Genomic DNA, 26477 nt, shown 5'->3' on the forward strand with positions numbered 1-26477 from the left:
GGCCACCCAGGCACCTTCCGTTCTTCCTCTCAAGCTTTGGGCAATGTTTGCAGCCTCCTTTCTCACGTTACTAAATCTCCACCAAACAATAACAAGTTTATTGGAAAATGGAACACTCACTGAAAACATCCACGGTTTGTCGGGAGGCATTGAGGCCAAGTGAGCTCTCATTCCTCCAAACCCATCAGTAGCTACAATTTACCTTACTGCTACTTGGACCTTGACTTTCTTCAACAAACCAGTTTCTTGGCAATTCTAATGGATTATTTCTATTTGAAAGGAACAAGTCAAACTCTTCTTATTGAAGACAAAATGAATGCCTATATAGGATGTGCTCGTCAAACAAACGGGTCGGTTTAGAAAGGTTGCAGAATGGGGCACCTGGGTGGCTCAGTGGGTTGAGCGTCTGACTCTTGGTCTCATCTCAGGTCACAATCTCATGGTTCATGGGTTCAATCAAGCCCTGCGTCAGGTTCTGTGCTGACAGTGTGGAGCCTGTTTGGGATTCTCTCTTTCTCCCTTTCTCTCTGCCCCTCCCACATTCATTCTCTTCCTTCCTCCCTCCCTCCCTCCCCCTCTCCCTCTCTCTCTCTCTTAAAATAAGTGAATAAACTTTTTAAAAAAGAAAGAAAGGGTACAGAATACCAGATCTATAAATGCTGTGTTTTTGTGTACTAGCAACAAAAAGTTGGAAGTTAAAATTTTGAAAATATCAGTTGTGTTAGCAGGCTCAGGCTGACATAATAAAGTACCACACACCAAGTGGCTTAAACAACAGAAATTTATTTTCTCATAGTTCTCGAGTCTTTAAGCCCAAGACCAAATGCCAGCAGAGTTGGTTTCTAGGGAGACCTCTCTTTCTGGCTGGCAGAATTTCTCACTATATCTCACATTGCTTTTTGTCTGCATACAGAGAGAGAGAGAGAGAGAGAGAGAGAGGGAGGGAGAGAGACCTCCGCTGTCTCTTCCCCTTTCCTTACAAGGATTCTGGTCCTGTTGAAATAGAGCCCCATCTTTATGATCTCATCTAACTTTAATGACTCTTTTGGGGCTCTATCTCCAGGTATAGTCACAATGGGGGTTAAAGATTCAGCATATGAATGGGAGAGGGGTACCATTCAGTCCATAACCAGTACTCATGGATATCGTTAGGGACCATTATTTTGCGTATACAGTCTGACCTCCAGCCCTTAAAGATTCACATCCGTCCCACATACAAAGCACGTTCTCTCCACCCTAAGGTCTGCAGAAGTCCCATGCTTACAACATCAACTCAAGTTCCAAAGTCTCATCAGCTCCAAAGTCCCAAATATCATCATCCAAGCCACCTCAACGAGTTACGCTAAGACTCCGGGCGTGATCCATACTGCAACCTGTAGACATGTTCCCTGGTTCAAATTTCATCGTTCTAAGTTGTTGATCGTGAAGCATGACTACATTTCTTCCTTCATTATGATAAGCATCCCAAGGGAGTAGGAGTATCATCTCCAGTAGATAGCATCGATCGCACTTCTTTGCAAGAGAAGGAAAAGTCTAACCGGAACTGTTGATTCCAGCAGCTACTAGTGCCCGATGCAGAGCACCCGCTCAGCTAACGTGCTGGCTGCTCGTGTTTTCGTAGTCTTTTCCTTGTCCTAAGCAGCTGTCCACATTGGGTTCGTCAGTAATGAAACAAGCAGCAGGAATTTGCCGTGAAGCAAAAGCTGTATCATTGGAACTTGGGAGGTAATGGCTCAGAGTTTGAAACACGGACGGGATTCCCTCACGTTCTTCTGATGTGTGTATGAAAGCAAACAACTATTATCATCTTCTATAGAAATAACATGCACGTGTTCACAGTGACTTATTCTAAACACCCAGGGTACTTTGACTCTGTGCTCAGGTTGAGATCTGCCTCCTCCGAGGAGCTGTGTCCGGCCGTCCACAGTCTTTGTCTCCTTGGAGTTTGAAAACCCTACACGCGACACCTGCCACATCACACATCGCCGTGGGCCGTTGTTGTTGTGCTTCTTGTTGTTCTGATGTGGAGGCTACGTTTTTTCAATGAAGGAAATACCTCCATAAGAATGGCTTTGTAAACTCTTCCTTTATTTATGGATTTTTTTTTTTTTAACCTGGAGAACATAGTGTTTTCTCATTAGCATTACCTGCCTGAGGTTTTCTGTATTTTATAATTTAATTAGCATCCCGCTTCTGGAATAGGTGTACGTAAGCCGGAATCTGTGAATAATGTCAGTGTTCACATTTCCCTGCAAATGTGGTTAATGCAGCTTGGCTAACTCCCCACACATCTTCGGAGAAGCCGTGTAACCACTCAGTAGCTCAGGTCTGCCTTCTGTAACATGGCTTTCCTTCCTCCTCTTTCTTAAAGGATCAAGAGTGAAAACCATCAGTGTCCTCCCCAGACTGCCAAGCATTTTTCGAGTGGTTAGTTATTCCAGTTTCTAACACAAGCAGAAGGAACAAGAGACTCTGACTAATCGCATAGATTTTCTTTGTTCCTAAATTGGGTTTGTCAGCAGCCGACCTCTGTTTGCAGTGATTGAAAACCTCAAGAGGTTATGCTTCCCATTAATCCATTGTAGGGTGGTGGAATTTATTTCTAATTTTAAAAATCTCTAAGGAACATTCCAAAATGTTCTCCGGTAATTGTGCTGCTTAACAACATAACTGTTTAACAAGCACCAGGAAAGAAAAGGGGCCTGAGAAATTTGCATTATATTCTGACCTACATAAAGATAACAGCCTCACTACAGACTATGGAGTGCCTTTGCATGCCGGTGAGCTGACTGGGATGCCACGTGCTTTGCAAGTGCTACGTGGTCATCTGACTCTGGGGCTAAATGAAATTCATCCCCAAATTGCCTTAGGGGTGAAAGCCAATCCAGAAGAGCCACGGGCCACTTTGTGTATCTCCATTTGCATGTTGACTTCTGGTTTAAGATGTCAGATTGAGCACAGAAATCTTTCCCTTTTGGGTTGAAACAAGTAGAAATGAGAGAAAATAAATAAAAACATAGCTGCACTCAAAAACAAGAGTGTTGTATATACCTGGAGCAGAAAGGTGTCTTCGAAAGAAGGACCAGGCAAAAACCTAAAGTACCAAGTAAGACCAAACTCCTGCCACCCTCAAGGGGCAGAGAATGACGTCCGATCCAACAGGAGGGGCTAGGATATTGGTGTTCGTGAGGGGCCAGGGACGGGACAAGTGCATCCTGCCTGAAAACTGGGTTCGTGTTCAGAGGCTCTTGAATCACATCAGCCACGTAGGGCTGCCCAGGTCCAGCCCAAATGGCCACACGGGGCCCAGACAGAGCCTCAAAGTGCCCAGGACATTGACCACAACCACACCACCAAGGGTCTCTCGTGACCCAGGACACTTGCAGGGCAGAAGCTTACTACTAAGAAATACAAGGACCCCCAGAAACTATCCCCTACAAAGCAGAACACTAGCTTAACACACACGAGAACTTAAGTCCAAAGAAATATAAATGAATAGGGCAATCAGAAAATGACATTTTAGGTTTAAAAAAAATTATCAATGTGATAGAGGAGCTTACAACTAGAAGAGTAGATGATCTTGAAAAGGAGCTGTTTAGGAATAATAGAAACTAAAATGTAATTGTTTGAAATTTTAAAAGTCAGTTGCAGGATGAAGCTCTCTAAATAATGCTAAAAACAGTAACAAGATGGAAAAATCGAAAGGAAGAAATCATGCAAATTCCCCCAAAGAAATAAAAATGTGGAAAACACCAGGGAGGTGGTGGTGGGACCCCACAGCTCTCACACAGGGTCTGCCCGCACCCTGGAAGGGAGGGCTAGGTTGAAGGAGAAATAGTATTAAATGAGATCATCACTACAGCCTTCCTGATAAGGAGAAAGTGATTCTTAGACTGATAACGTTATTGGGTGGTAAGCATGATTTTTAAATAAAATCCACAAGTAGACATTTTCTTTCTTTTGTTATTTGTTTTTTATCTTATTTTTAATGTTTATTTATTTTGAGAGAGAGAGTGAGAGTGGGGGAGGGACAGAGAGGGAGACAGAGAATCCCAAGCAGGCTCCGCATTGTCAGCGCAGAGCCCTGCCAGGGGCTTAATCCCAGCAACCCGGAGATCATGACCTGAGCCCAAGCCAAGAGCCGGATGCTCAACCGACTGAGCCACCCAGCCTCCCCACAAGTGGACATTTTCTCGTGAAATTTCAGAATATCAAATATAATGAGAGACTCTGCCTTTGTCTCTCAATATTTCCATCACACTGTCTCCTGCACCAGCAACAGCACACACGATTTCCTGAGAATGCCGCATTCACTGATACCTTCATGCCCTTGCCCTCCTTCTAGCTCGAAAGTTCTTCTTTTGTGTCTTTATCTGGGCTAGCAGGCGCTTTCCTCGGGGAATTCTCTCCAGAGTTCCTCCCATTTCATTCTCCCTCCTCAGGGCCAGCCCCCCTGCTCTCAGCACTGACGCTCTTGCAACATTGTGGCTCTCTGAGTTCCATAAAGTCTTCCCTTGTGATTCCTCAGGCTCAGGCTGGTTCCTGGGGCGTGACAGTCGTGCATGCTTGTCACCACCTCAAAGGATCTTTGAAATGCATCAAAGTACTACTCAGTGATTTCATTAGATAGCAGCCGAATATGTGAACAAGCCATCAAGGTCCAGAGAGGCCAGCGGGGAGCATCTTAAGGAGTCAGAACTGATCCCTGACAGAGTCCAGTGTCCTGGTGTCACCAGAGCAGTTTCATGGCGTACATCACAACGCCTTCACCACAAACCGTCCCTAGGTAAAAGTCATGATGTTAAAATAACCTTTTAAAAACAAAGCAATAGTGGGCACTCAGTCAGTTGAGCGTCTGACTTCCGCTCAGGTCGTGATCTCGCGGTTTGTGAATTCGAGCCCCGCGTCGGGCTCTGTGCTGACAGCTCAGAGTCTGGAGCCCGCTTTGGATTCTGTGTCTCCCTCTCTCTCCGCTCCTCCCCTGCTCACGCTCTGTTTCTCTCTCTCTCCCAAAAATAAGTACACATTACAAAAATTTAAAAACAAAGCAATAGTTTTTAAAAAAGTGAAACGCATTTGTAGATTAATAGAACAGTGGTTTGTAAAAAGAGGGATTTTTCAGAAAGTGAATTATGTACCTTTTCATCTTTTACCCAAAGTTTGTGTAAATTGCAGCCTTCTACTCTCTTCTCATGAGATGCATGGTTACTTCAAAAGGTGAGCTAGAATCATCCTACAGTAGCGAAGGTTACTCAGATAAAGTTTAAGCTTTAATAGGACTGTTTGTTTCCTGACTATATGCTTCAGAAATTTCTATGCTTAGTTTTTGCTTTATTGTTTTAATCTTTTTTTGAAATATAGTTGACATGTACCATTGTGTAAGTTTAAAGTGTGCAACTTGTTGATTGGATACATTTATATATTGCAATATGATTGCCTTTGAAGAGTTCGCTAATACCTTTGTCAGGTCACAAAATTATGATTTATTTTTTTCAGTGGGAATAATTAAGATCTAATCCCTAAGCAATTTTTATGTTTATAATACAGGATTATTGTCTATATTCCATATACTGTGCATTAGATCTCCAGGACCTATTCATCAACTAGTTGCAAATATGTTTCTTAATCACTGGACCAAAGTGTAACTTCACTAGATCGATGTCTGGTTGTCTTTAAAATGTTCATTTATTGTTTGTTTTTCATACTGAAATGCACTTATTTGTGTCTTTTTCCGGGGCTGCTTCAGTTGCAGATGGAAAGGTCCTACAGGGGAGAATTGGGTTTAGTTTAACATGTTTTGTTCAGCACCGGGGAGAGCTCCACATACACTCAGGTTTAATGAGAAGGCCACTTTGAAAGGTATCATTCTGTAATTTTCGAAAGACTTTTACACACATTAGTCCTCTGTGATATTCAAGAAATCAGTCAATGCACAAAGTAACACATGACTTTTCTGACAACTTCAGTAATCGATAACATCCAAAGAGGCCAAAAGAAAGAAACCATATAGGAGATGTAATAAAACCTATGTGCTAGATGGGGCACCCGGGTGGCTCAGGTGGTTAAATGTCTGACTCTTGATTTTGGCTTCGATCATGGTTCGTGGGTTTGAGCCCCGCTTCAGGCTCTGCCCTGACAGCACAGAGCCTGCTTGAGATTCTCTCTCTCTCTCTCTCTCTCTCTCTCTCCCCCCCTTCCCGCTTGCACACACGTGCTCTCTCTCAAAAATAAAATGAATAAACATTTAAAAATTAAAAAAACAATCTGTGCACTAGAATCCTACAAGAAGCTCTGAGGATTTCATTCAGAGGGTATTTATTCATGTTATGTCATCTAACAAAAATCCTTGTTGTTTTCCCAACCTGCCACAGATCTGGAAACAGAAAATTAAAAGAGGCAGAGGGCACTGTTGAGGGCATGTTCTGTGACAGCCCACACAGTGGAAGCTGGCTCAACAGGCAGAAATTGGAAAGAAAGGCAGACATGACAACCAGACACGAAAATGTAAAACCAACATGGATCTGGAACCACCTCACATAGGATGCACACACACCAAACACCTTGGTTGGCACTGAGGACAGCTGCACCCACCAGCACAACATAGAACTAATGGCTGAGGGCTCTAAGTCTTCAAGAGAAGTGCCCCCAAAAGTTGGCACCTTCTATTCGGGAAGGCAGGAACGGAAGTGCCTAATTCTAGATGGATGACGTACATCAGAAATGGTTAATAATGTTACCAGTATAACAGAAGTGAGAGCGGTTTGGGGTGCTATCCTTGTGGGTTTAATCTGTTGGCTTCAACCTCTGGCGAAGACATCGCCAGATTTCTACAGTCTCACCCACTGGTGCCATTAACTAAACATCTCCTCTTGGGATGGATATTAGATTAGTACCTTCAAGGCTCATCTCATGTGCTTACTGCCAAGTGATCGAGATGAAGCAAGCCAGAATCTGGTAGTGTGCACACAGACATTTGAGGTGTGAGCCTGTCTGAACAGGAACTGATTCGCAGCCCAGAGACAGCCAGGGACAAGTGAGGCATGTGGAGAATAAATACCTAAGAGATGTTACCTGCCTTTTCATCCCCAGCACCCAACGTGCTCCCAGTAGTTGGCATTTAATAAAGTTGAGATCCATTCTGGACATTTGTTCCTTCCTCTCTTGACCATTCCCACCTTGTTGTTCATAAATCAGTCTTGAAACGTTTACCTCCGTTGCTAAGAAATATGATCATTTATGTGTTCAAGTAGAGGGAGAGAAAGGGTGCCATTTTCCTGCATCATGGTCTCCTTACCACAGCTGTTGATATTTTAATTGAAAACAAAAAGCGTGGGGCGCCTGGGTGGCGCAGTCAGTTAAGCGTCCGACTTCAGCCAGGTCACGATCTCACGGTCCGTGAGTTCGAGCCCCGCGTCGGGCTCTGGGCTGATGGCTCAGAGCCTGGAGCCTGTTTCCGATTCTGGGTCTCCCTCTCTCTCTGCCCCTCCCCCGTTCATGCTCTGTCTCTCTCTGTCCCAAAAATAAATAAACCTTGAAAAAAAATTAAAAAAAAAAAAAGCGTGACTGGCTTTCGTTCAGCCTTTATGTTATGTGTCGAAAGCATATGTTTTACCATACGTACTAGTTATGAACGGCAACCAGAATGCTTTATGGTCCTCTCTTTCTACCAACAAATAAAAGGCTCAACTATTTGCCATGTTCTTTTCTAGCGGAAGATAATAGTCTGTCTCAGAAGAAGAAGGTCACAGTGGAAGATCTCTTCAGTGATGATTTCAAAATTCATGACCCCGAGGCCAAGTGGATAAGCGGTGAGTCCTGAGCCCTGCGTGTGCACGGGAAGCTCCTCTTCCCTAGTTTGGGTTTGGTAGCTAGCGTGTCACGTTCTCTCTCTGGCTGTAGAGGTGGTGTGCAGAGATCTTGCTGTGATAATCATCTTATTATCATTCTAAGAAAATGTGTAGCTGGTAAAATGGGGCTGTGCCTTCATGAGAAATGGGTCCTCTGCGTCACCTCCCTGAATCATTATTTCTCAGATGGAGATGGGAGGTGTTGCTAAGCAACAGGAACAGGCAGAGACACAGCTGCGCGTTCCTCCTTCTCCGTGTTCTTTATTCCCTGTTGTACGGCCCCTGCTTTCACTCCCCACTGGATAGAGGGGCCGAAGGGAACTCCAAGGATTCTTCCCGAGTGCCACCAATGAACTGTGGAGACTGGTGCACATCTGCAGCTAAATTCATTCTCCTCTGGAACGTCAGTCTGGATGTAATCTACGTGTCTTGCTTGGGGAGAGTTTTAAAACAACAAAACAGAATTGGAGGCAAACGGCAGTACGTTCGTGATGCAGTTTTTGGTCCAGGACACAATCAATTTCATCTAGTTGGGGCTGAGCTCATTTTAGAGCTCAGTCATGGGAGGGAAGGTGGGAATGACCTGCACCATCCTCTGAGGGCTTTCTTCCCTCCCCTGAAGCAGTCCAGTCCGCGCCCCTCTCCCGTTATCTCCGCAGATGTTTTCACTGATGGAGCCTCCATGGGATGCGCTTGAAAATTAATCCTCAGATCAAAGAGCTTTTCTAGTGGAACGCTCGAGGTCTAGTTCAAATCTGGCTTTTATAATAAACGAGGACCAGGGAGGTTAAGTGGGGTTTTTTTTTTTGAGGTCACAGAGCTCACTGTTGCCACAGATGTATTTGGAGGCCTGTCTCCTGACTTCCCATTTAGTGCCCTTCCCACCACTGTCTTGTTGAGTGACACCGTGTTATTGTGCTCTCTTGCTGTCACACTGCCTCTCAGATGCTTCTCATGCTTCGCAAACTCTCAAAAATCAACTAGCAACAACTCTTGGCCATTAGTCTCCTACTAGAGCTATAGCTTTTCTTCTGTCGTCAACTGTGACCTTAGTATTCGTGTCTGATCCTCAGATTAGCTTGTTTAAAATGGAGAGAAGTAGATGCATCCCAGAGGGGATGTATTTTCTACAGAGGAACTGGGGATAAATGACAGCAGCATGCTGGGAATAGCAGGTGTGTGTGTGTGGGGGGGGGGGGGGGGGGTGATCACAGAAATCCCAAACATGGACAGAGCCAGGGTCTTTTTGTTTGATGAAGGAAGTAATTTTGTCTTTGGTTCTGAGGGAGATCTAGCACCTGGTTTCAGTCTGTGTTTGCCCATGGCATAAGCAGGTGGAAACTAGCATGCTCCGTGCCCAATCTTGGGAATGAAAGGTGATTACTCTCTTCTTAATGAGTGTAAAGCCATATTCGAGAAGCAGAACAAACGATGAGTGACCAGTGCTGATTCCGACACAGAATGCACAGAGAAGGCATGTCACAGATGGTGAGGAAACTTAGTCTTCAAGAATGGCTAGGAGTTAACCAACTATAGAAAGAAGAGAATAGACTCTGTAATGTCAGTCTAGAGTGTGCTAAACCTTGAATGGGAAAACCAAAGATTAGCTGAGAGACAGTCTCCATGGGTCATGAAGAAAAGCAACTGGAGAGAAAGGAAGAGAGAAAGGAAGGGAGGGAGAGAGGCAGAACAGTCGGGAGAGAGGCAGAATCTAGGCATAAAACAAGTTGGAGAAGAGGAACACAGAACCAGAGTTATGGGGCTCAGAGCAGGTCAGAGGGAGCCCTGAAAAGACTCCGTGAAGTCCTAAAATAATATACCTATATCTGTTTGTTAGGGTGCCCATAGTTGCTGACTTGTCCTCACTCAGCTTTCTGTAAGCAAAACAATGAAAATAAAAAATAAGTAAGCAGAGATCTGGAGCCACAATAGCAGGTGAGTTTCTGCTGGAACTGTGTTGGTCGTAAGGAGTTTGTACCTCATGAGCTAATTCACACTGCAGATGAGTGAGCTCTTCCAGAGGCGTGCTGGCTCTCTGGCCGGAGGAAACAAGCCAACGTTTCCTTATCCACAAAGTTGGGCGTTAATACAAGCAACTGAGAAGTGGCCTCATGCCCAGCAGAAAATGCCCCGCCTGCCTATTTGGCAGGTTAATTCTATTCATGAAGACCACCTACAGTTCTAAACAAGCATGGCTTTGGTGTCCAGGAGCTTTCTTAGGAGTGCTCTTCCTTTATAAATGTGCACATTGAGCTTGATGTTTTGCTGCATAGTAAGCAGGTGGTCCGGTCTCCCCAAAGACCAGGCACCATCCAGAGTGTAAGGGAACATGATTGTTCTTCCCTACACGTGACTGTTAGCTGTCCCCCCTACACTATTCTTTCATTCATTTCTCCTCCTGATCATTCCCTTTCTTCCTGTTCCCTAAAATTCAGTAGCTTAAAATGAATGAAGTAGCTTTGCAGTGATTGTTTATAATTGATTTTTCACAATTACCATAAATAATTCATTCTTTTGTAAAATTTTTTAATGTTTATTTATTTTTGAGAGAGAGAGACAGAGTGTGAGTGGGGGAGGGGGAGAGAGAGAGAGAGAGAGAGAGAGAGAGAGAGGCATAGAATCTGAAGCAGGCTCCAGGCTTCGAGCTGTCAGCACAGAGCCTGACACAGGGCTCGAACTCACAAACAGCAAGACCATGACCTGAGTTGAAGTCGGACACTTAACTGACTGAGCCACCCAGGCACCCCTTTAATGTTTATTTTTGAAAGAGAGAGAGAGAGAGAGAGAAACAGAGTGCAAGAGGGAGAGGGGCAGAGAGAGGGAGACACAGAATCCGAAATGGGCTCCAGTCTCTGAGCTGTCAGCACAGAGCCCGACGTGGGGCTCAAACCCACAAACCACAAGACCATGACCTGAGCCCAAGTTGGACACTTAACCGACTGAGCCAACCAGGTGCCCCTCATTTTTTTAATATCACAAGTTTAAATGTTGAGATCCAGGAAAGATTATGACATTCACAGGATTATTGAATGATGTGGAGCTGGGTGAGCTCTAGAAATTATCAGAGCACTGCTTCATTCAGTTAGTGTTTACTGAGTGCCTGTTGTGCAGCAGGCAAAGTTCCGGGTCCAGGGAACTATTTCTTACTGGTAGACTTGGGAGTTGCCCCTGTCACGACCACTGTCTATCCCCACCATCACAACTACAGTCTCCTTCATTTCTTCTTCCTTTCTCCTCTGTCTGCTCCTCTTCTCTAATTCATCATCATCACCAACATCATCGTCACATATCACATCATCATCATCACCATCACATCACCATCACCACCATCATTGTCACCACCACCATCATCACCATCCTCATCATCACCCTCATCATCACCCTCATCATCACCCTCATCATCACCATCATCACCATCCTCATCATCACCTTCATCATCACCCTCATCATCACCATCATCTCCATCATCATCATTGTCACCACCACCATCACCATCATGACCACCATCATCACCATCCTCATCATCACCCTCATCATCACCGTCATCATCACCATCATCTCCATCATCATCATCATTGTCACCACCACCATCACCATCATGACCACCATCATCACCATCCTCATCATCACCCTCATCATCATCATCATCACCATCACCATCATCACCATCACCTCCATCGTCACCACCATCATCATCACATCATATCACATCATCGCTGGTTTCATTGTTATCACCACCACCACCATCATCATCTGCTGGGGTTTCCCCGTATCTTATGCTCAAGGCTAAGTGCTTTACGCATATTAAATCACTTAGTTCTCACAACCACCATTGTTTCCATTTTATTTCCTCAGGAAACTGAGGCTGAGGGTGTTTAAATGACTTGATCAATGTCAGTAAGCAGCAAAATTTGGACTGGAACCTAGGTCTCTCTGGTTTTTATAAACTGTGCTACATGGGATAGAACCCAGGTCTCCGGTGTCCAGACAGGTTCTTTCACAACCCCACTAGCTACATTGTGTGTTCTATCCAAGACTATAGGTTGTGAATATTTCAGAATTCTTGCCATCCCTTAAATTCTCTATTCTAGCATCCCTTTTCCCATGGTGTCGAACTAACAGAATACCTAAGTGATAAAGAAAATGGTATAATGCCCCATGGAGAAAGGGACTTGCTGTTTTAACCACTAAAGTTAACAAATGTATCTTGGGCTTAATATTGGAGTTAATAGGGGCGCCTGGGTGGCTCAGTTGGTTAAGCGTCCGACTTCAGCTCAGGTCACGATCTCGCGGTCCGTGAGTTCGAGCCCCGCGTCGGGCTCTGGGCTGATGGCCCGGAGCCTGGAGCCTGCTTCCGATTCTGTGTCTCCCTCTCTCTCTGCCCCTCCCCTGTTCATGCTCTGTCTCTCTCGGTCTCAAAAATAAATAAATGTTAAAAAGAATTTTTAAAAATATTGGAGTTAATAGTCTAGAATCTAATAAACTATATTTATCAGGAGAAAATTTACCAGGTTGGAGTTCAATTTCTCCTCACTCATGTTCATGCTAGAGACTTGTTTCAATCTACCTTTTCTGAAAATGATGGGTACAACTGCCTTCATATCCTCTGCCCTCACATAGTCGTTGCAACCAGATGAGCCATATGGATCAGTAGAATGGACGACATCCGGAGGCACATGCTGAGCACCCCCCACAACAACAGGCACCCCCTACAAAGGAAGAGGCACGCACCTCCTCGAGGTGGCCATAGTGCCGTCTCTCCACATACTCACTTAGTGGAGAGAGTTCTTCCACCTTCTCCACTAACCGCATTGCACTTCTCAGCCTCGTGGATCCCTTGATGTGCTGCGCTGGGATTCCCCGATGGGAGGGCGTCAGGCTTCCCACCCCAGCACCCGCTGAGACTCCTGTGCGCGGTTGCCGCTGACCTCCGGGCACCTGCATCTCACGGTCACTTCTCAGACCTCGGCTTACTTCACGGGCTAGCGGTGTTTAGCACGACTGATCACTCCCTCCACCTGGGTGAACTTTCTCCCTCCGCCTATGGGTCATCCTGTTCTCTTGACTTTATTTCAGCATCCTGGGGGGCTCCTTCTCAGCCTCCTCTGCTGCTCGTTGCTCTTCTCCCTGACTTTTCACGGCGGTGGGTCTCGGGGCTCAGCCTCTAGTCCTCCCCTTTTAATATCTGCCCTTCCCCCCTCCGTGTCTTCATCAAGTTCTGTGACTTAAGTATCCCCCACTGATGCCTCCTAAGTTGTGTATGTTCACACGGCACCTCTCCAGCCGTTCTCAGATGTCTCACGGACATCACCGCCTTCAGCTGGATAGCTCCGGATAGGCGTTCTCGGTCAACGCGCCCCAGCCCCATGCACAAGCCAAAAAGTAACACCTGCTTTATCCACAGCTGCTCCCAATTCAGTGCATGGGGTATCCATTCTCCTGCCGGAACAGACCGAAGAACACGGAGCCGTCCTTGGCTCGTCTCTGTCTCTCCCACCTTCTAGCTGATGCATCAAGAACTCTTGCTTGTTCTGCCTGACGCGGGGAGCGCCCATCGAGACTCAGACGTGTAGGCTCGTGCCTGCCACTGGCATATTCGGGAGTGGTCCACCAGAAGGAGCACGCCTCTCCAGGGGCTCCCCAGAGACAGCCTCTCCTGCAAGGAGAAGGGGGTCACTGGAACGACTGGGGTGGGCGTTTTACGTTTCCGACTTGTAGATGTCCGGGAGCCTCACACCTCCCGTTTCTTCTCGGTGTGTGCCCGCGCCCCCTAGGGGAGCTCACTCCCCCCCCCCCCCCCCCGGGACCGCGGTTACCGTTGTGGGTCCGCGAGCTTCAGGTCTGTATCCAGCTCAAACGCTCTGCTGAGCTATGGGCTTGCGCTGCGTGTTGTAGCGTCGTGTGCGTGGGTCCCCCTGACAGAGGCGGTCACCCACGAGGATGTCTGCTGGACGCCTCACGTGCTCGTGTCCAGCACCGCACCGCCCTCCCCCGTCTCCCCTCACAGACCTCGGGCCGCCTCCCCACCGCTCTTGGGACGAAGCACACGGTCCCGGCCCCGGGACCCTCCGTTTCTTGAACTCTGGGATCAGGCCCCTGCTTATTTCCCGCTCACTGACTTCCGTTTTTCTTCACCCCTTGGTGTCTCCCCAGCTCTCCCTACTCGGGGCTGACTTGAGTTTTCTTTTGATTGCTGCCAGAGTCCTTGTTCTTCCTTCCATCGGCCGCCCCTTCTGCGCAGCACGCCCCCTCTTCTCTGGGTCCCAGCTCTCCCACCACCGCCCTGCAAGGGGTCGTTTATCTTTCAGAGCGGCCCTCCTCCTGACTCCACAAGCAGTCTTTTCTGTCCTGCCTTAGCCTTCTGCGTTTAGGCTCCGTGGTATCCTGGACTTGGCTGACCTTTTTCACGTGCGTGTAATTACGTATTCGACGTCTGTCTTTCCCTGTGTCTGTCAGCTCCACGGGGGCAGGACTCACCCCCTTTTATTCCCACGGCACCCCCACACCTAGCACAGGCCCTGGTGTGGCGCCACCTTGTGGCTCTCCTTCCACACGCCCTCGTCTGATTCCGAACCCGGTTTGAAAGATGAGGAACCACAGTTGGGCGTGTGTTTCACGTGGAAGGTTGGAAGCCTTTTCTGATGAAGTGGTTTCAGGCAGAGGCCTGGATGCGAGAATCACCCAGATACGCTCTCTGCGGGGAGGGCGTCCCACGGAACAGCACCTGCCTGGGAGAGCCGCGAACGAGGTCAGGTCTGAAGAGAAGGGCAGTAGAGTACGAAACAGCAGAGCAGAACGTGGGACCAGAGTCTGCAGGCGCCTGGGGGGGGGGCAAATAAGATGGGGTAAAATTTAGAAAAATGGGGGCGTCAGCTTTGAGCTGTCAGAACTAAAGGTTTTAGAATCGTCGGATGACAGGGTGAAATCCAGCTTAGGCTTAGGGGTCGTATCCACTATTTTCATTATATACGTATTATGTATTTCTTGTAGCAAATTAGAAAACAGGGTTGGACACAACTTCAGAAGATGCTAAAACTCACCTGTAACTCTACCGGCTAGAAGTAGCCGCTAGTGTATTTTTATACACACCCTCGAAGGTAATGTAATATGTGGGATGATACTAAGTGTACTAAGTGGGGGAAAGTTTATAACAGATCTTAAACATATTTCCGTGCAGTAGATACGTATTTCTGTTGTCATCTTAATGTCTGCATAGGGTCCCATGACATTAACATGCCTCAACTTGGCCCACCTGCCCATGCTGGAAGGTTAGCATGTGAGCGGAGGGGAAACGGTAGGTATAAACAGCCTTCACGAAGGACAAATGGTGGGATGTTCAGCTGAGTAGGAACGGAGGGATGGGAGGAAGGACAGCCAGGTATGACTCGGAGGTTTTAAGCCTGGTTAACCGGAACGGTGGTCCCACTGGCAAGGAGTTGGTTTCTGTGGTTAGATGATGAGTTCAGAGTAGAAGTTGACGAAAGGTAACTAAGTGGAAATGCTCTTTACATATGGAGGACCAGGCATGAAGCTAGGTGAGAGTTTCCCCACTAGCTTGGAGAAATGTGGAAGTGTACATTGCTGAGGGGCTGTAAAGTCTCCTGGTGCTGTGGCGGTGGGGGGCGGGGGGGTGGGCAGGGACCAGGGCAGGTGAAGAAAGGAGGAGACTCCAGTGACGTGACACCGAGGAAGACCGAGAAAGCGCGTTAGGAGAGCCAGCCTACCTGCCTGCCGTGGCAGCAGGTGCCGGATGCGTCCGTGGGAAATTACCCACGGTGGCCACACGCTCCCTTCTGCTGACACGTGTCCTCCTACCAATCCTGTTCCAGACTGATGCCAGGAAGAGCGTGTAATATTTGGATACAAACAGCTTTTGCACTTGGAAACAACAGCAACGGGCTTCTCTGTGTCCGCGGCGTCGTCCCCTTGCACAAATAGCGCGAGGCCACACGTACTCTCGAGAAGCCCGTTCGCCTCTTGTGAGGGCGGTCTGGACGGAACCTTGCAAAAGGTGTGGTGAGCTCGTGCCCTGTGCTCTGAGCTAGCCACGGCCACCTGCAGCCTGCAGGGAACCTGCCGCTCTCTGCCACTGGCTTCAGGACACAGGCACGCCCGGGGCTGATGGGCAGAAGCTCCAGGCGGGAGCCTTCTCGGCTTACTCTTCCTCCGCGTGGCCGTTCAACTCAAGCTGGAACATGGCGAAAGACCACGGTGGCTGGTTCCAGAATCTCTGTGTTTACTCTCATCTCCATTAATCCAGCCACTTGTGAGCAGAGAGCCCTCTGTGTCTCTCGGATGCAATACTGGAGAGACTGTAAAATTGGAGAAAATTGCTTCTTTTGAATGAAGGAAAATATCAGCTGGCTGGTTGATACCAGAAAAGTATATGTTTTAGAAGGTGAAATTGGAGACCGAGCACGGGGCTCAAAGACACTGGATTTCCATATTTCCTTTTTCCTCTTCTCTTTTGTTATTCTGAAAACACAGATGGGTTGTTTTTTTTTTATATATATATATATAAAGCTCGTGGGGTGAGATAGAGGGGGAATTCAAGTATAAAATGGTTTGGGTATTTCTGCTGCGTTTTGAAAAGCCACGTCTTCCAGACAAAACCGTCGAGTCTTAGAGCTGTAGGGAGTGGAAGTTCCCAAGAGGTCATCTGCTACAGCCGATACCAATTGGCCGGCAGTCGCTCCAGGGAAATGCCCAGAAAGGACACACTGCCAAGACTAAAAGTGTCCTTCAGCGTCTCAGTGAGTAGGTAAAGATAATAACAGTCATCAGTTGAAGTCATTACGTAAAATAAGAAAGAGACGAGATGTAATTAGAGTGCACGTGTGTGTAAACCACCAATTTTCTCTCTTTCGTAGTGGTTTCTAAGATTCCACTTTTCTTGAGGAGAAGAGAGTGCCAGTTGTCTCGTATCGAGAGGCCAGTGATGCCTCAGACTCTTTGAAAGCAGTAAAACCCGTCCACACCATTGCTCCCGTCAGCTGAGACCGAGGCTGTTGGAGCAGCCACCTGCCTTTTTTTTTTTTTTTTTGAGACAGAGACAGGTCATGAGTGGGGGAGGAGCTGAGAGAGAGGGCGACACAGAATCCCAAGCAGGCTCCAGGCTCTGAGCCGTCAGCACAGAGCCTGACACGGGGCTCGAACCCACGAACCGCGAGATCATGACCTGAGCCCAAGTCGGACGCCCAACTGACTGAGCCATCCAGGCGCCCCTGTTCCATGCCATTCTTAATGCATCTTCGACATTTGCAGTATCTGAGCTAAAACGATTACCTGCCTAAGGTCCTTCAAACGTCTCCTGTGGGATTTGCTCAGGGGAAACCCTGGAAAGACTGTAGCATTGAGTGCCAATGCCACTAGAAGCAACAGTAGCAACAGTAACAGAAATAGTAACAGTAGCGAATTAAATACCTCGGTTACTTCCTTTTAAACTTCTCTTAGGGGCGCCTGGGTGGCGCCTCTTTTATGACCTCTTTTATGACTTGATCCCAAACGGGTTCTGTCTGGATTTTCCCAAGTAGAATTGGTTGTTTGGGCTGCGAGAGAACTCTCTACCACTTTGATCACAGCACCCACTGGAGCCTCGTCTTAGGGTCCCCAGCCTCGGGGGACACAGCCTCTTGGCAGCATCGGGAGGAGCGATTTTCTGGGGCCGAGGTGCCCCCCTACCCACGCTTCCCTTCCAGAGGGACTCACACAACTTGGAGCCGGGCACACCGCTCGGGGCTGCCGCCTGCAGGGACCCCACTGCCCCCATCACTTAATTCTCGACTGGGGCGTCGCATCTCTGCGGGCTCAGCTGGGCCACCGCTGCTCCAGCGGGGAGAGACCCACTCTGAACCCGTAACCTCTTCCCCTCTGACAGGTGCCCCTCGCCTCCCTGGGAAGCTTAAATGCCCTCCGCCTGTGTGCAGTGAGGCGCAGACCTGACCGGGGTGAAGTCCACTCCAACTCTGTGTGTTTGCATCACAAGAGGACGGGGCTTTTTCCCCCTTGGATCTAGGAAATATATATGCATACGCACGTACGTGCACACACACACATGCACGCACGCACACACGTGTGCATCTACTGTGTTCTCCTGAGAGGGGCATCTCGAGTGAGATGTAGATATAATTGTGGGATTGTCATCCTCGGTGAGGTTGACAGACGTGTTCCAGGATGTGATATGGTTGCTTCAAGGCCCCTAGGCGTTTAAGGACTTTTCCCCAGGATTCTTCACAGCCCCTCTTTTCCTACACGTGCCGAGGAGTGATCTGGCTTGAGGCCGATGCGTTACTTCGGCAGATCTCCTTCCGAGGCTGGGCGAAGCGTGGGGCGGCGCTCTGCCCGACGATGCCGTCCGGGAGACGCAGGAACCCTCTCACCCTGGCCGCCCACAGACCAGGACTCACGAGTCTGGTTTTCTTTCACTTCCCATCAGACCAAGAGAGCCTGTGAAGTTACCTGAGCCCAAGGGGGGAGATTCCTCTGCGTGCTTCTCCTGGAATGGTCTTTTTAAAGCAAATCAGGAAGTTCCCTTAATGAGAGACTCCGCATCCGTGAACGCGGTGACCCTCACACAAGCCCTGACATTACCGTTTGGTGTTTCAATTACGTTATCCCACAAAGTCCTTAACCGCATCAGCCTACTAGAGGCTAATGAATTATCATTGACGTCTTTCCAAACATTGATCACCTTCTTAATTAATAAAAAGTGAATCAGTTGCTCTCTTGCATAATTGAGTCTAATCCCCCGTGACCCATCCATCCCGTCCGCAGCCCGTCTAATCGTGACTTCAGGTGTTCGTTTTCTTCGCCCTTGACGGAAGCTTCTTGGGGCCGTCAGTGCTCGGTAGTGACTTCCATTCCTCTCGTGGATCAGAGTCTGGCTTGTGACAGAGTCTCCGCAAACATTAATCAGTGCAACAACGGACCCAGTGATGGAGGAAGCTGAGTGTTGCGGAGAAGCTCCTAGACTAGCAGGCTTTCTGGTTGGTGGGACAATGACCAGGCTTCTTTGTCGCAACTCTTGGCGTTTTGAGGAATCACACCTCCGTCTACAATGACAATACCTATCTGATTCTGGTTTCCTCCTTCGTTGGCCAGAATGCCGGGGACGGCTTCTGACACTGTTCACCCAGTCCCATCTTCCATACGTGCCACTTACTGATGATACGCAAAATGCACCCAACACTCTACCAAGTTCTTTGTGTGCACAGAGCCACCCGAGGAGGGACGTGGATGCCCTCGTCTCCAAGTGGCCCAAAGAGCCACAAAGCTTTTAGCCGCGTGGGGTCAACACAAGCATAAGGGCGAGCCCATGTCCTCTGGAAAGCCCAGTGGCCTTTTCAGTGGTTTGCGTTGTTTCCTGATCTGTTCCCAGGCTAACCCCCCTCCCCTGCCCCCGGCGTTGGGGTGGCCTGCCATGATCCCAGGGCCACCGTTTTCTCTCATCTGCATGCTGTCTGTTCCTCGTGTGGACGCGGCCACTGCTCTGTTCTGCCAGGTTCACGAACACTGAGCTGCTTGATGACGAGGGGGATGGGGGCACAGCACACCCCAAAAATGAAGGACCTAGAACTAAGCAGCTCACCTCCCTCTTCAGAAGGCCACCCTTTGTCTCTTGCTGAGGGGGGGCTTCCCAAACCCACGTGGCCTTGCGTTGATGCTGTGGCTTCAGTCGTGGACCATTGAGCTCACGTCTGTGGCACCCCCATCACCTGAGTTGGGGCAGAGGGGCTGGAAAGGGGTCAGGTTGCCTTCAGACTTTGTGTGGATCTCACGTTCGCGTCGGAAATGTTTGGGGGCCTGGGCAGGCCGAGTAGCCAGAGTGCCGTGCTCTGTTTCTAAGCTGAGTATCGTGTAGAAGGAAGGAGACTGTTCTGGGTGCTGGGGCAGATCTTTCTAACACCTGGTGGTTTACACATGGTTGACACAGAGCCCATCTTTCCTGGAGTCTCTCGCCGTGTCTCACGGGAGTGGAAATAGGGGGCGTTGTGGGAAAGTCACGTTGGCATCTGGGCTTTTTGGACCTTGAGCAGGTTGTAGACTTTCAGATCCAAGGCCCCGACACACGGGCCAAGCTCACCCCTACTGCCCCCGGCCCGGCACAAACTGTCTTTCTGAGGTGAAGACCCTTACTCAGCCACCTGTTCTCTGAGTGTTTTGGGCCCCCGTGCACCCTCCCCCCCTCTCGAGAAGATAGGCGAGGAGTGCGGCTCTGTCCTGCAAAGGGCTTTCCCTGTGCCCGGCCAGCCCCGCCCCTGCCCCCTGCCCCAGGTGCCATGTAGCCTTCCGCAACAAAACCCAAAAAAAGCCAAATTAATAACTGTTTCCAAAGTAAGGACGTATGTAAGGGGACCTCTACCCTTTGCTAAGCAAGGAACCAACGAGTGAGTGAGATTTTTAACTTCTCCCAGGCCAAATGCTTCCATGCGGCTCCCATCGCCAGCAGAAGGAAGGGGGAAACGGAACAAACCCCAGAAATTCAAGAAGTAGTCTCATGCTTCCTCTTAACCCCAGCTTTACAGATAAGGGTACCCAGGATCAGGGAGGGTAAGTCACTTGCCTTGGGCCACACAGCTAACAAGTGGCAGGAGTAGTCTCTTTCTTTAAGAGTTCTGTTGAGGGGCACCTGGGTGGCTCAGTCGGTTGAGCGTCCGACTTCGGCTCAGGTCGTGATCTCGCGGTCTGTGAGTTCGAGCCCCGCGTCGGGCTCTGTGCTGACAGCTCAGAGCCTGGAGCCTGCTTCGGATTCTGTGTCTCCCTCTCTCTCTGACCCTCCCCCGTTCATGCTCTGTCTCAAAAATAAATAAACGTTAAAAAAAAAATTAAAAAAAAAAAAAAGAGTTCAGTCGGTTAAGCATCCGACTTCGGCTCAGGTTGTGATCTCATGACTCGTGGGTTCGAGCCCTGCATCGGGCTCTGTGCTGACAGCTCAGAGCCTGCTTCAGATTCTGTGTCTCCCTCTCTCTGGGCCCCTGCCCCACTCACACTCTGTCTCTCAAAAGTGAATAAATCTTTCAAAAAGAAATTTTAATTAAAAAAAAAAAAGCACTTCTGTCAGACCTACTCTGAAGATATCCTCTGGGGATTCTGTGAACTTGCCCAGAGTTCAGTGGAACGTTTACATCTGGCGAGAGCCTTAAGGTACTCGTTGTGAGGTTGAATCCTCGTGCACTGGGATTCTGGAAGTGTCTGGCCAGGACAAGGCGGTGTCCCCTCGGTGGTTTATCCTCCTCTGGCGCTCTGTCTCGGGAGCAGCCCAGCTCTTCAGCAGGGCCCACGGCTACATCTGATGCACACAGTTCCGGCCCCTTGTTGCTGGCCTCTTGCTGGCCTGGCATCCTCAGGGTCACTGCAGAAATGCCAGGGCATAAGGTCGGCCCCCTTAGAGTGGCCGGGCCCGGCGAGCGTGAGCCCCGCGTCTATCCCCTCGCATTTGCCCTTAGCTCCTCAGACCCCTCGGGGCACCAAGTGCTTCCCTCAACGCAGTTCGGATGCACAAAGACAAATGCCCCAGAGATAAGCAGACAAACCTGAAAAGGGTGAGGTTGCTGGATAACCCTTTCAAAAGGATTTGAATGAGTGTCCGGGTTCGTTTCCAGGCTCACACTCTGCTGGTAGATTTGTGCCGAGACCCGAGCTAGCCACGTGGGGCTTGGGACGTCTGAGTCAGAAATTCCAGTGGACGGTCTGTCCCAACTCCGCCCGTGGCTGCCCAGGTCTCACCTCTGGCGACAGACTTTACAGTGGTAGCCGGAGGCCAGGAGGTCGTCTTATTTATCTGCTCTCGTTAAATTGCCTCAGAAGTGAGGCCCCACCTGGTGCGTAAACCCCAGCGATCTGCATGGGAATGTGCACACAATAAAGCCGAGGACAGAAAGGATGATGTCTGCGGTCAGCAGGTGAGAAAGCACTTTTCAGGCTGAGGTCTGAGGCGTAAACGCAGCACAACACCAGTCTTTCCCGGGATGTTTTCTTTTTGTTCGTAAATGTTTATATTTTGAGAAAGCGCAAGTCGGAGAGGGGTAGAGAGAGAAAGGGACAGAGGATCCAAAGCAGGCTCTGTGCTGACAGGAGCGAGCCCGACGTGGGGCTTGAACTCACGATCCCCGAGATCCTGACCGGAGCCGAAGTCAGAAGCTCAACCAACTGAGCCACCCAGGCATCCCCCCCCCCCACCCCCTCCAAACCAGGATGTTTCTTTTGCCATCTCTCCCGCCAGTGACGCCTCACATTAAAACAGGCTTAAAGTGCCTTGGTTGAGTGTTCATCCTTAAGTCAAATTGTTGGGTTTTTAAAACTTACTTTTGGGTTACGATCTCCAAATAAGTAAACAAAGGGATTGCAAATAAAGCTGGTCTGCTCATTTGCCGGCTGAGGGGCATCAGAACCGGTGGCCACATTAGCACCGCCCTGTGGTGATGCTTTGAGCTGTTGGAAGCCTTGCTCCTGGATGGCCCCAATCCCTCGGGAAGCCCCCTTGAAGCAGCCAGTAAGTGTCCAGGAAGAGATGCCACGTACCGACAGCTAAAAAGAGGTCTCTGCTCTGCCTTTACTCCCGGCCTTCCTCTGCCACAGAGCCTCAGACTGGCCCAGAGCCCCTGCCTCCTCCCTTTTTTGAACGACTACCAGACAGTTTAAAAGAACAAGAACTCCTTCCATCCACCCGCACGTGAGAGAGAGTGAATTGTACCGGAAAGGGAGATCCTTCTCTGCTTTTCCTTTGGGAGATCAGGTTCTAAACCTCCACCACGGACTGTGACCCTCCCACGTTTAAGGATGGTTCCATGTGAACTCCCTGGACGTAAGCAGCGGGTGGGAACCTGGGGCGCCCCTTCTCTGCTTGCTCATGACCTTAGCAAACCTTCTGCTAACGTGTCTTTCCAGGACTTTCCTTCTGGGGTGGGAACTTAATCTCCGGAAGCGATTTCTCCAACCACAGTAGCTCAAGGATTCCATTATTGCACAAAACAACTTCTGCGTGGACCACACTACGGAAAACAATGTAAATCAGTGAGGCAGGATCCGTATAGCATCTTCCCTTCGCCTCATAAATATTGTGAGGCATCTGCCCAGAACTCTGGTTGGCTAGATGATGATGTGGGGTTATAGAGACATACAAGAGGTGGCTTGTACCTTGTGTGTATAACATATGGCATATTGTAAATGTTAACTTAGAACGCATTGGTTTATTTTCATTGGCTTGATGATAATTTTGCTGAGGGCTGTACTCCTAATGCTAGCGCAGTGCCCAGAAAGTGTTAGTAAATGCGTGCACAGAATGAAATATTCACGCCGTTTTGTTCCAGAGGAGGGTTTGGGGACATCACGTAGCAGTATAAGATCCAGCAACAGCAAAGAAAAGACAAGTGCCCACAACATGTGTTTGCTTTTACGGACATTTTTTTTTTTAATTTTTTTTTTCAACGTTTATTTATTTTTGGGACAGAGAGAGACAGAGCATGAACGGGGGAGGGTCAGAGAGAGAGGGAGACACAGAATCGGAAACAGGCTCCAGGCTCCGAGCCATCAGCCCAGAGCCCGACGCGGGGCTCGAACTCACGGACCGCGAGATCGTGACCTGGCTGAAGTCGGACGCTTAACCGACTGCGCCACCCAGGCGCCCCAACGGACATTTTAAAGGAAGGAAAAGTTCCCCGTGAAGGCGACATCCGTAGAGATCCCCTCTTCTTGCCTCAACTCCTCCTGCCGTCGTCCTTGTCCTCACCCTCCCCTCCCACCTGTTCCCTTTTCTGGCCAGACATCGGGTGAGGTGTGGTTAGTACCTCAGCTCATTTGGGAGTCATGGAAATGGGTTGTGGCCGGTGGTGTTTCCATTTTGCATATGAAGAGACTGAGGCCTAGGGCATCACTTGGGTCACATGGCTAGTATCACAGTGGAGAAGTGGCTGTAGGTTTATCCAAACTCCATGATGTGGACCCTTCCCTAGGTGGTCCTTTAAGCAGGATGAAGATCTTACTCTCATTGTCTCTGTTCCTTCTGCATCTGAGACTTCGTTCTGAAGATAAGCCATAAAACCTCACTTAGGGGTTGAGACTCATTCAAGACTCCCAGAAAAGGCCTGCACCAGCCAGTTAAAAATCCATGAACTTGCCCTATCTGTCTTCTTCATCAAGGCCAGGTGGCCCTGGCCTGCAGGTTAACCTGAGATTCCTTTAGAAGATAGTGCTTTTTAATGTCAGCAGGGTCAGTGGAAGCAGCCTGGAGGTCAGTACAGAGATCTGCGTGGGACCTTTCAGGGAAGTCATTGTATGTAGGACAGTGACCTCGGGGATGCTGTAGGAGGACAGTGACCCCAGGGATGCTGTAGGAGCTAGACCTAAGAGAGATCCTCATGTTCCTAGGGCCCAGTTTCAGTGACGTTTCCCAGAGCCCATGGTGCTTTGGGGTCAAGTGTGATTTTAGTGAATGAATTATAGGTTGGGTGAGGGTCATTTTACCAGAGAGGACAAAATGTTGACATGAATTCTCTGTCCATACTCAGTCATGTGTAAGCAGAGACCCAGAACTTTCTGTGGTTCCAGAAGCTGGGCACCCATTGAAGGCCTCTAGGGAAATTTTATTTACCCTGATACAAAACAGTTGAGGTTCGGTGGCCCCTAACTGCATTTTAAGATGTAGGAGAAAGAACTAAAATACTCAGATTTGTCAGGGCACCTGAGTGGCTCAGGCATTTGAGCGCCCAACTCTTGATGTTGGCTCAGGTCATGGTCTCGGGGTTGTGGGATGGAGTCCTATGTTGGACTCCGTGCTGACAGCATGGAACCTGCTTGGGACTCCTCTCTCTCTCTCTCTCTCTTTCTCTCTCTCTCCTCGCTGTCCCTACCCTGTTTGTGCAAGCATGAGCACACTCTCCCTAAAAACACATTTCAGATTTATTTTGTTCTCAAATGGACGTCCTTTATCTTCTGAATGCCTAGACACATTAAAATAGTTATAGTGCGATGGTAACCATCTTACATAAGGAAAACACAATTCAGTGGTACGTAATCTTACTAATTTATGAAATAAAAATGCCTGGAGTAGTCTATATACACCAACTTGCCTTGTTAGGTTTTCTTGAACTATGTAATGGTTTTTAAGTTTTAAAAGAATTCAGGATAAGAAGTCCCATTTCTGGAGTTGCGCATGGGCCATATGTGAGTGCTAAGCCTCTGCATCTAAGTACAAGCAAAGGGCTGTTTTATGTGTGAGGAAGGTCTGTCAAACCCGTCCCGTTTTCTAGATCCTTCCAACATGGCGCTGCTGGACTTCTCCAAGGAATTATAAGATTGGAGAAGCCAAGAGTCGTGAACACCACCTGGTAGGGTTCCTACATTACATAGATAGAAAGAGCGTGGGCCAGGGAGGCTGGATAACTCACCCGCATTTGTACATCGGGCTTCACGATTCCCAGTTCCGTGTTTTTTCTATCCTTCTGCCTCCTCCAAATCAATTGCTTTCACTCATTCATTCATTCATTTATTTGTTCATTTTGTCAGTAAATGAAAAAAAAGATGCAAAGAAAAATAAGACCCGGCCCTTGCCCTCGGGCGCTTCCCGACTGGAGGGACACTGGGAGAGTTTACACGGCCTGAGGAATCGCGAGCACTTTGCCGAGACCCAGTGGGGTGGGCGTGCGCGGATCTGGCGGAGCTCAGGGAGAGTCCGTGGGGGTGTTGTTTGAACCAAAGGGACACTGGAACATAGCCAGGATGTTGTCAAATACAAACGTGTGGTGGTATAAAGCGGGAGTAGAGGATTTTGTTAACGCTGCAGGAACAAAACAGAGTCTGTGGCACATCCAGACGCTGATCCCAGTGTTGGTTCCGCTTGAGCCAGGAACATTCCGAGACAAGTAGGAAATGAAGCTACAGTGCAGACAGGTCCGACCTGGCAGGGGGTCTCTGCAGTGTTTTCCTCTGAGCAGAGGGACCTGTGGTCTCCGAGTGGTAGGACCTGCCCTGTTGTGTTTCTTGGATGATGAGGGCGCAGTGTCAGTATAGGCTGGAGGGGGCATGTCTGTATGTCTTCATGAATTATTTTATTTATACAGTCATTTGCAGGGCACAGAGAGGCACAGAAGGAAGGCTGCTCCCTTTAATAAGCTCAGAATCTAGCCTCATGGTGAGCCGTATGCACAAGTAGCTGTGTATGTACCTGGGTGCAGGAAGGGAAAGGAGGGGGAAAAAAAACCCACCGAGGCCACAGTGCATTTATCAGGGGACTGTGGGACTGTATTCTGCAGGACCTTGTTAATGAGCATTAAGTCAATTCCTGCTGGAGAGTAAATAGTGCATCTCCTTTACTGTGATTCAGCAATAGGGAATACCCAGTCCAAAGGACGTATTTGTAACAGACAGTTTACAGCACAAAGTCTTAAATTTTCATAAGGAAGAACCTCTGAAGATTCGGGGATTTCACAGATACTCTGGATCTTAATTTTTAATGATATAAGCATGATGTGTTTTAAGATTTTTTTTTTCTCTCAGGAACAAACACGGGCAAACTTAATTTATTTCAGGAAAAATACAAATGTAAGTGGACCTCTCAAAGGCACTGAATATAATCCCTTTTCTTAGAATCTGAGCCTACAAATCTCCTGTCCAGAAGGAATGAATTAATTTTTG

The 26477-nt window shown here is 48.5% G+C and overlaps 1 protein-coding gene across 3 annotated transcripts in view; it reads left to right on the top strand.

The window, feature by feature from the left end:
* Positions 1-26477, top strand: part of DPP6 (dipeptidyl peptidase like 6) — a 941878-nt gene that overhangs the window by 590369 nt on the left and 325032 nt on the right. For all 3 annotated transcript variants that reach the window (XM_040464519.1, XM_040464518.1, XM_040464517.1), the window contains exon 3: positions 7710-7808. In XM_040464519.1, the coding sequence (XP_040320453.1) occupies positions 7710-7808 (99 nt within the window). The remainder of the gene's footprint in view (positions 1-7709; positions 7809-26477) is intronic.

Source organism: Herpailurus yagouaroundi, unplaced genomic scaffold, assembly GCF_014898765.1.
Source record: "Herpailurus yagouaroundi ecotype Mexico unplaced genomic scaffold, PumYag 483, whole genome shotgun sequence".
Taxonomy (NCBI): Eukaryota; Metazoa; Chordata; class Mammalia; order Carnivora; family Felidae; genus Herpailurus; species Herpailurus yagouaroundi.